General features: G+C 39.7%; 1 protein-coding gene across 1 annotated transcript in view; it reads left to right on the top strand.

Moving 5' to 3' along the window:
- The first annotated feature begins 152 nt into the window (after window positions 1-152).
- Window positions 153-10531, top strand: part of LOC119430432 (anoctamin-8) — a 44746-nt gene continuing 34367 nt past the window's right edge. The window contains exon 1 of the mRNA XM_037697837.1: window positions 153-345. Coding sequence (XP_037553765.1) covers window positions 156-345 — 190 coding nt within the window. The 5' untranslated portion in view covers window positions 153-155. The remainder of the gene's footprint in view (window positions 346-10531) is intronic.

Below are 10531 nucleotides of genomic sequence, written 5' to 3'. Positions count from 1 at the left end.
TCCTGCTCCGGAGCACCGACAAACCTTCACTTCACTTCGAGCCTTCCGCCCTGAACCCCCATGCTCTGCCCGCCCTCTGAGATGCGACACCTCTGCACAGTTTCCCGGAGAATCCCTTCATCTTGTGTGGCTCCTCCTCGCTGATAGGGAGCAGCATGCCCGACGCAGGGACAGCAGCGGCGGGCGCTGCAGCCGCGGCGGCGGCGGCGGCCACCTCCTCCTCCACCTCCTCCTCCTCCGGCGACGGCTCCGAGAGCTCCCGGCACCGACACCGAGCGCAGCAGGGGGAGGCGGAGAGGCCGGAGCCGGGCTCTGCCCCGCAGCAGAGCTCCTCTGGAGTCCTGGGTGAGTCTCTGTTAGCTGTGGGGGGTTCTGCCGGAGGAGGTGGAGGACAGGTGATGTTCCAGAGCATCACTCCCTTTGTCTCCACCAGGGCGTCCCAAACCGCACAATTATATTATAGGCCTGCAAATGTGGAGTTTAATTATCATTTGAAAGCTGCTTTTCGAAAATGTCTCCCTTTGTGCTCTGCTTGTTTTGACCTTTCTGTTGGTCCATCAGCTCCTGACTCCAGACTGTCCCAACCATGGACGCAGTGTCTGCTGGATGGTGTGCCTAAATGCTGCCAATTTGTTATGTTGGACAGCTAGTAGTTAATTTTTTTTACATGTTTTCTTGCTTTCAGTCAGGTTTTTATGATAAACAAAATGTTTCAGTCATACTGGGATTTCTAAACTATCTGACTTGAGATCAGTTCAGGCCATTTGCTAGTCTACAGGGCTTCCAGGGCAGGTTTCATCAAGTCAATAAAGCCTGTAATTTGTTAGTGCTTGCACGGGGAGGGTGAAATACCTCCTAAATAATATATCTTAGTTCTCTTTTTCTCCCCTCCCTGTTTTAGATTCTGCCAAAATTCTGACCGCCCTGAGCTGATGACAAGATTTTTTTTAAATTTTAAAACCATGAAATGACCTAAAGATTTTAATGTTAGCGCTATTTTTGGGATCGGATCAAAATATTAGCTCGAGCCTTGTCTGGATTATTTCCCTGCATGCAGGGTGCAGAGCTGCCTCCTGCTGCAGAGTGATGCAGTGAAGCAGAGGGCTGTCAGCAAAGGAGTGCTCCTCTCCACACACGGTGGAAGTAACCTGAGCAGGAGGCGGCTGAGTGGAAGAGCAGACTGATGTCATCCTCTGGGTGTCTGAATGGGTCACGGACACTCCAGGGTCAGTGGACTGAAGATTAGTTCAGTTATACAGCAGCTGGATTTGCTGGAGGCAGGAGCAAAGTGAAGACCTCAGAGTTTGAACTTGGGAGGTTTAAGACAAACCGCAAATATTAATTTAAACATCACAAACTCTCACAGACAAGAACTGGTGGTCTGAAATGCAGAGACGTTCTCAGGACATTTTCTATAATGGAAGTTGATGCCGTGAAGTTCTGAATGGTGGCATTCAGGTGTCTGATCTTGCCTCAATATTTGATTAAATATTATAAATGTAAAGTCTGAAAGTTGGCTACAATTTGCTGAATGAGTTAGAAAATTGAGTTTGTGTCTCTGTTCTTAAACATTGAAATACATAAAGGAATATATCCTATAAATTCTTTGGTAATACTTTAAAACGAGACGTACAAAGAGCAACGTTCAGGGGAATAAAAAGGAATAGGTTTGGCTTGAAAAGAAGTAAAAAAAAAAGTGTTTCCCCGCCATTCTGTTTTCATATTGTTTTTAATATAACATACTATAAATGCTTCTAATCATTTAATTCAATTCATTTCAGTTTATTTATATAGCACCAATCACAGCAGAAGTCATCTCAGGGCGCTGAACAGAAACATTCATATATAAAATAAGTTAATAACATTATTTATCTGAGGAGCAGACGGCTTTGAGTTTAACTCCATCACAGACCTCTCATCTTGAGCAAGCCTGAAGGCGACAGTGGAAAGGAAAAACTCCCTCAAATGGAAGAAACCTTTAGCAGAACCAGGCTCAGGACAAGCGGCCATCTGCTTCAACCAACTGGGAACAGATACACAATGGCAGGTGGAGAATCACATGTTAATATAGAAATAGTATCAAATGAAAACAAATCATTTGTAACAATTAATTTAAAGAAATTAGGTCAATTTGTCCTCTAGTAGTCTAAGCCTATGGCAGCATAACAGGCCAAACCTAACTATAGGATTTATCAAAAATGAAAGTCTTAATCCCAGTCTTAAAACTGGACAATGTGTCAGTCTTATGGACAGAAACTGGAAGTTGGCTCCACAAGAGAGGAGCCTGATAAGTGAAAGATCTTCTTCCCATTCTGCTTTTGGAAACTCTAGGAACCTCAAGTAAACCTGCAGTCTGAGAGCCAAGTGCTCTGTTAGGAAAATATGGAACAATAAGATCTGCAATATAATATGGAGCTAGGTTGTTGAGAGCTTTGTAGGTTCGAAGTAAGATTTTGAACTCAGTTTAGGGGTCTCCAAGGTCAAGGGATCAACACTGGTCCTTGGATTGTTTGTATATTTACATTGAATGTTTACATTAATTGGTCTTTTTTTAAAAAACAATTGAAAAACAGACTTCACTGGAGAACATGCGTTTTCTGCTAGTCCGTAGAACTATTATCTTTGAGATTAGTCCATGGTGCAATAAAAAGTTGGAGGGACACTAATTTAGAGAAAACTGCCTAAAAAAATCAATGAAGTTTTTTTTTTCTACAAACAATTAAATACAATAAAAACAACAACAACAACAGAATATTAAGTATTAAATCTTCCATTAGGTTGTTAGAAATACAGTATATTTCAAATGCTGTGTATTTGCTGCTTACTGCTTAAATACAAGTAATGAATGTGTTTTTGTTGCTATTGTTCAATAACTTTCCAAATGTTTTCAGTAAGTAACAAGTATGGACTGCAACAAATCCAATTTAAAATATGTAATCTTTTACAAGAGCTCTGCTGCTGTAAAGTAGAAAAATGCGTTTTGTCTTGCTGAAACAAGCAAAGCATTTCCTGGAAATTACCTGTATGTCATCTGGCTTCATAAATTCATCTTGATCATAAGATTTAATATTTTAATGCCACTGATCCATGTTTTTAAAATGTTACTGATTTTAAGCAAAGATCATATACATGTTTGACAACACTTAATTAGTTTTCAGAATGCTATTTTTTCAGCCTGGAGGGATTTTCTGTGCTGGATCCTTGGAAGTCTCCATGCGTCTTCCAAATTTTCCTAATCCATTCACAATAGACGGCAGCGACTTTGATCCTTCATTCCACCTTCCTTTGTAGCTCAAACACTCACAATCCTTCATTTTAAGGATTAATGAAGTGCTCGTTATTAGAAAATGCAACGTAAAAGTCACACCAATTAAATAGTGTTCCCTCTGAGACCAGCGTTGATAAGGTTGTGTTTGATAGAAATGAGGTCGTGGATTTTCTCGTTGCTCACTCAGTCACTACGGTTCAAACACAACGTGAGAGTCAGTAAAACATTGTCATCTCTGGAAAGATTCTCCTAAATAAGAGCAGATTTTTGTCTTTTTGTGAGAATGTTGAATCAGCGTTCACACATTTGTTTTCCTGTTAATAGTTTCTCACGCTTTTTGTAAATTTTTTGCAAAGTGCTTCATTTTTCTTCTTTCGGCTGCTCCCTTCTTCAGGGGTCACAGCGAAATAACTCGCACGAAGACTTGGCAACTGTTTTTACACCGGATGCCCTTCCTGACGCAACCACAGACCACCGAGCTACCACAGCCTTCTGTGTGGAGCAGAGAGCTGCTATCTAGGGCAACTGGGAGAGATGGTGGGGGTTAAGGGCCCAGAGTGGGCAAATGAGGGTGGAGGCAGGTGTGGGCAATTCACCTTTCCCACCCACATTTTGATGTTGTCGGTCTGGGGAGTTGAACTGGCGACTCTCGGATCAAAGGCCCACCTTCTCTGACCTCTGCACCACCCTTATAATCAAACCGCTTCATACTTTGTCGTATTTTAATAATTCATACATGAAAACTTTCAGCTTGATCTGGACAGGGTGCTATGACTTTTGATTTATGTAACCTTTAAAATTCTCAAAATATTTAATTTTAGTTCAAATAAAATTCCCCAATTGAGCTGTTTTTGTCAAGGTAATTTTAGCTTGTCCACTTTTAGCTATTGGTCAACAGCTAGAAATACTTTAGTCATTTAGCTACTAGTTTTCTTGGTTTTAGATTATACTTACTGTTTAGCTAATTGTACTCTTTGTGCTACTGTTGCTAACATTAGCTTTCCCCAGGGTATTGCCAACTTAAACTTTTAACTACTGTTTTGGTAATTTAGCTTTCAGCTACGGCTTTGCTAATTTTACAGTTCAGCTGCAGTTTACAATTTTTAGATTTTAGCTAGTGTTCTGCTCATTTAAGCGTTTAGCTTTTGCTCATTTAAGCTTTTAGCTACTTTGTTGCTTGTTTTAGTTTTTTGCAACGCTTCTGCTTAGTGTAGCTCATGTTCTGTCGACTACTACTCAGCTTCAGCTTCTTTCTTTTCACAGAAAATGCAAAAAATTTGTAGTATTTTTAAATGTTTGTTCTATATTATTTTAAGTTCAGGTCCCTGATTTCCGTCTGTGCCATGGACTATTGTCAGTGTTTGCCTGTCATGCTTCGTTAAGAGTAAAAACATAAAAAGTTTATGCGTTAAAAACTGCAGATGAAGCCATTTCTGCTGTTCTGAACTGAAAGTGCAGAGCTTTTCTGAATTAATGGTATATTTCTCTCCCATGTAAACATATTTAACTCCATATTTGAAGCCTGCCATTAATAAATGCTCTTTACAATCTGCAAAATGCACGAGGAAAACGTATTAAAGCAGGAAGCTGCACTTTTCGGCCGGTATCCAGCTCCTTCTGTACCTTCCTGCTCTTTGCCTCTTAAGCAGGTTGAAACCTCAGCTTTGCCTCTGACAGATTTAGTCAGGTTCAGTGTCACACAGGTTTCTTTAAATACAGCAGCGAGAGGGTGGCATTGAGAGGAGAGAGCATCACTCTGAACTTTGAAAAGGAAAAGCTGTTTTTTTTTTTTCTGAACGAGCCGCTGGTTTCTGCCCTCCCACAGCTTCATAAGTGAAGAGGCTGAGGAATGTGGTGCTGGATGATAAAACGCCAGCAGCGTGTTGTTGTGCCTAATGACTCCGAGCTTAATGCCTCTCCTTACAGCTGCCTCTTTGCCTAGATGTACGAACAACAGATACTGTTTCTGTTCCTCCTCTCGCCTCTTCTGGAGGTAGTGCAGAGCCGTTTGAAGTCAAGGAAAATCATCTCTCTGAGGTGACCTTGCTGCTGGTGATGTTTTATTTTTATGGGTCAAACACACGGCTAAATGATTACTTTGGTAATCTAGTGTTTAACGAGGAACAATTAGGAAGTCATGTATTGATTTGAAAGCTTGTGCGTTAAATAAAACAATCTCGGGTTCCTCCTAAAACGGACTCTTCTGATCCCAGAAACATACGATTCATCAGCTTATGTAGCCGAGAGGAGACGTGATGATCAGATTTAATACACCTGATCAGAATCAGCGCTTATCGGACCTTATTAGACATATCTTGTTCTGGCTGTGGTCTGAGATTCCCATTAATTACGTTCTAATTATGGCTGTCAAAGTTGAGTGTTTCTGGGATCACTTACAGATGTAGCGTCACAGTTGGCTGTCAGCTCGATTCTTACCGCCACAACACGCATCGTTTGTTTGGACGAGCCACAGATAGGAAGGTTTTCCAGCATGTTGCCTACACAGCTGACACAGAAAGCGTGGCATTTTAACGCACATTTGAAATATTTGCCACATTTAAGACTTCGATGGGATCTAAAGTGCCTCGCTGCCCAAAAGGTTAGCGTGTGTGTGAGAAGTAATAATGAGAACTATCGTTTCTTTTACATCCATGCTTCCTTGTCTGCGTCAGTCTTCAATGAGAAATTCACATATCTGGCATGTCGCCTGCCCATTACTACGAGGGACATAAAAAACTGCATTATTTGAGCTTTTTTAGGTATAGATGCCCCAAACCAGAGAACTAGAAATGCAGATTTGTTTCAGGAAGTTGCAGACAGTTTCCCCGAGTTGTGATAAACACTTTGTTCTGCCAGTGGTGATTCACCCGCCCTAAATTCTCTAATTTTTAATGACTTTGTCACGTTACCCACAATGCCTCTTCGCCTCTCTAGCCTACAGACTTCTAAATCTCTGTTTATGCCCTCTGGAAGTTTAGACGTTTTCATTTAGAGCCATGAAGATTATCTAACATTTCTCAGAAATTGATAATTCACACCCTAGAGCTTAAAGTATTTTAAAGTGCACAGAGATGTGTCCCCCACACCATCTATGGGTTTATCCTTTTCCTTTCATCAAAATAGTCGGTGACCAGTTTTATAAGATAAAAAAGTTTGATTAAAGTGGGGTCGGTCATCCCGTCCTTTAATTATTGCAGCTGCACTGACTAGGTTTGGATTTGTTACTCTTTTGTTCTTAGTTGTTAAGTGCACCCTGGAGAAATACAATGACCATGGTGAAGAATGCCATTTTTAGGTCTGGCTGCAGGGATCTGCTCCACATTAGTTGTCCCTAAAAAAAAGTGGCTAAAAGGCCAGTAAAGTGTAAAGAGAATAACTCTGGACTCTGCAGCTCATAAAGGGACATATTAAGGTAGGCATAGGGACCATCAATGATTCATCAGTGTTTCTGCAATAAAGGTCTTTGCCCTCCATCATTTCTTGTTTTCTTCTAACACCCTCCTGTGACTCCCTTCGTTGGAGCACTTCTTTGGATTTGTTTAGCAGCGGTGCACTCAATCCTCCCTAGTCCCTCGCTACTTCGCGGCTTGTTTTTCGTGGACTCGCTCTATCGCGGTTTTTCAAAACAAGATTGGACATGACACAATTGACTGACTGATGGATGAGGTGCACGATCGGCATGGGATTTTTATTTAAAATAAATTATTTAAAATTATTTAGTGCCTGCTGTACCTGTGTGCAGCCCTCAGCTGCAGGAGAAGCTTCCTCCTGCAGCTGTGTCATATCTCCGCTCTGCAGTGGAGAAGGGGGCGTGGCCGAGAGCGCTGGCAGATGGCAGAGAGCAGCGGGAGGCAGAGAGCCAAGTTCATGACATTCTTTGCTCTTTTAGAGCGTTTAGCACTTAGAAACATTGTTTAAAATATTGCAAGAGTGTAGGAAGCAACCTTTATTTATACAGGTTAATCCCATTGAGCCTCAGGGACTCATTTATAAGAGAGACCTGACTTTAACAAAGAGTGATGACAACAGTGGACAACAACAACAACAGCAGACAATTTTTTAACAAGTGAAAATAAAAATGGCAACCAAAAGGACAATTTGCAAAAATTCAGCTAGGTTGTAAGGTGGTGTAGAAAACTAAAAACAGGAACATGTCTGCATTGGTTTTTGCCAGGAACTTAGAAGATGTTTGAAGCCACTTAGAGAGGTCAAGGTTGAGAGCTTCAGGTCTTTTTGCAAGGTGTTCCAGGAAACAGGAGCGGAGTAGGAGAAGGCCCTTTTGCCTAGTTCAGTCCACACTGAGGGGACACTGCAGGTAATAAAGCCCTGAGAGTGCATGCTGTAGCTGCACTCACGACATGTAGGAGGAGATAAATTCATTTGTAAATTCATTCAAACTTTATTCATACAGGTTAGTCCCATTGAGCCTCGGGGAGTAAATGATGCTTATCAGATGCATATCGGATGCTTATCGTGGGGCTTCAGGGTACGGATCCCTGCGATAAACGAGGGACTACTGTAGCTTCTTATTATGATCTGAAGCAGGCGGAGAGTCAAAGTTATTCCTCAGTCTCAAGCAGCAACATGTTTGCTTCCATGGATTATGACTTCACATCTCCTGAATGCTTTTGTCTCTTTGCTAGTTTTCATCCTGAGTTTTTTTTTTTTTTTTTTTTGTGTGTGTGTGCATCTGTGTCTTAGTTAAAGAGATAACTAGTTCAATGCAGTTAAAGAAAATAAATCAGTGTTCAGAATCTATTTAGCTGCAAAATCAGTGTTACTTTTGTTCAGGTTTGTGATATGGAAACACTTTCTGCTTGTATGTTACACAAACCCCACAGCTGGAGCTGACAGATTGGCTGTGTGTCCTTTGAGAATTTGCCTGACTAAAGTGTCCTATTTGAGGAAATGAGTTTTTCTTGCTATATAAAATAAATGTAGGAAAATCACGTCACTTATGGTATTCATTATTATATTTCTCGGATGCAACGTCAGTCACAAGGACACTGGAGTATTTTATAGATGTGTCCTTGTTGCTCTTTATTATACCAGTACATTTAACCTTCAACAAACATCCGTGGGGAAAAGGATCAACCTCATCCTTCATGAAAGGAATAACGGGCTTCTTCCAGATGAAAAAAATCTGTACTGGGAATTTTTTTTTTTTTTACTAAATGCAAAAAAGGCGTAGAGTCTCTAAATAAATACAAATAGTCAATCAACCTCTGATCAGTAAAAGTTAAAGATTATTTAAAAATATAATTATTACAAATATAATAAAAAAATTATAATATGATTTGAATGAGCACATTTGTTGCTAAATAACAATTTAGTTATGTTCTTTTTTTTTAAGTGGGTGAAAGCAGGTCAAGGACGGGATGAAAAGGTTGAAGGACTGAAGTCCCAAAATGAGCTAAAAATGTCATAAAATAAATAGTTATTTTTTATAATGTTAATTTTTGTTGTGTTGTTTAAATTTGTTTGCACTAATCTGCACCTCTAATCTTGTTTAAAATATTTGTTTTTTGTGTGTTTTCTTTCTTTTTACAATAGATTCACATACAGTGTTTCAGTTCTATTAAAGCTACTATCGCCTTATTTATTGCATGTTTTTTTAAAGTTCAGCAAACAATTGAACAGATTTGGAGTCCTAAATTGAGATTTAAATCGAAGCTTTGGGTGTCTTCATTGATCTTACTTCCTTGTGTAGTGAGCTGATAATAAGGGTTGTATGTATTTGGCAAACTGCCCTGACCTGACTGGGGAGTGGTGGCGCAGAGGCTAGAGAAGGTGGGCCTGTGATCGGAAGATCGCCGGTTCAAGCCCCGGTACTGACAACATCAAAAATGTGGGTGGGGTAGGCTAAGCATCCACACCTGCCCCCACCCTAATTTGCCCTACTCTGGGCCCATGAGCAAGTCCCTTAACCCCCATCTGCTCCCCAAAACAGGTCTCTCTTGAAAATGAGTTCTCGTGGCTCAATAAGACTACCTGGATAAATAAAGGATAAATGGAAAAAAAAAAAAGGACTTCAAGAAACTGTATTATTTTTGTATTTCTGAAGCCAACGTGCCTTTAACCAAAGGCACCAGATATTCAAGTTTCAGGACATACAGGCATAATTACATTAGATGCATAAAGCAGCACAGAAATGCAAATAAGTCGGAGAAACTTTGAGAATAAATACAAATATTAGACCAGAAACACAGTACAATTATATATAAAACGCAAAAAGAATAGAACATAAATGAGAGATTAGAGGACGCTCATGTTTGTTACGTATTAGATTAGCACTTATCACCCTCAGCCATGAAAAGCAGAAAATCATGTCATCGACTGTGCGTTTGTTTTAATGTCTGTTAGCAAAAATAGCTCATGAACCACTGGACAGATTTGAGTAAAACTCTCAGAAAGTAATCACAGAATGCAAATCTGGCTATCTTTTAGAATCATCCTGATTAAGGATTGGTGGCCACAAAAAAATTAAACCCCAAAAATGGTTACTACAGAGACTGAGCTTGATGTGGTAGTAGCTGAGACTCATACTGATCACATACTCCAAGCACGAGCAAATCATGGACAGTGAGTTGACTGCATAATCCAAAAGTAAAACTTGTTGTTCTGTTTTAATATTTTAAAATTAGTTTGTAGAAATTGTGTCATACTTCCTGTTATTGAGTTATTTTGGTAAATCTATATCAAGGAACTGCTGTTGAATCACCACCTGTCACTGCACCTTTGTTTCAGTTTTACATAGAAGTTATTTATTCTGTGCACTTAGAACATAATTTTATCCAGAATTTTCTAAGATTCAGACCAATGAGTGAATCATCTGCAAACTCGGAGCTCACGGAGCTCAAACCTGTTCGAAACACGAGAACTGGAGAGTCACAGAACTTAGAGTGCAATTAATATTATTTAGAGAAGATTTGTTTCCTCTTACTTCTTGTCTCCCCACACTTTAAAAAAATAAACTAATCTTCAAACTTGGTAAGGGCTCAAAACAAACATTTTGTTAGAGATTTTACAGAGAAAATTGTGATAAAAAGTTTGAAATATCTGCTATTTTTCTGTTTCATTATACATGTTAATTCAGTGTTAACTTTTTTGTTGTAAAAAAACATACTCTGCAATGTTTGCTTATTATTACTCATGTGATCAGTAAAATCCCAATTCTTTACAACTTGACTTAATTTATGTTGGCAAAGTGTTGTGAAGGATGTAACTTTGTTTGCTAATTATGCCTAAAAACAGAAAACATGA

Source organism: Nematolebias whitei, chromosome 3 (assembly GCF_014905685.2).
Source record: "Nematolebias whitei isolate Nwh7 chromosome 3, NemWhi1, whole genome shotgun sequence".
NCBI lineage: Eukaryota > Metazoa > Chordata > Actinopteri > Cyprinodontiformes > Rivulidae > Nematolebias > Nematolebias whitei.
This window is presented reverse-complemented; position numbering and strand designations above follow the sequence as displayed.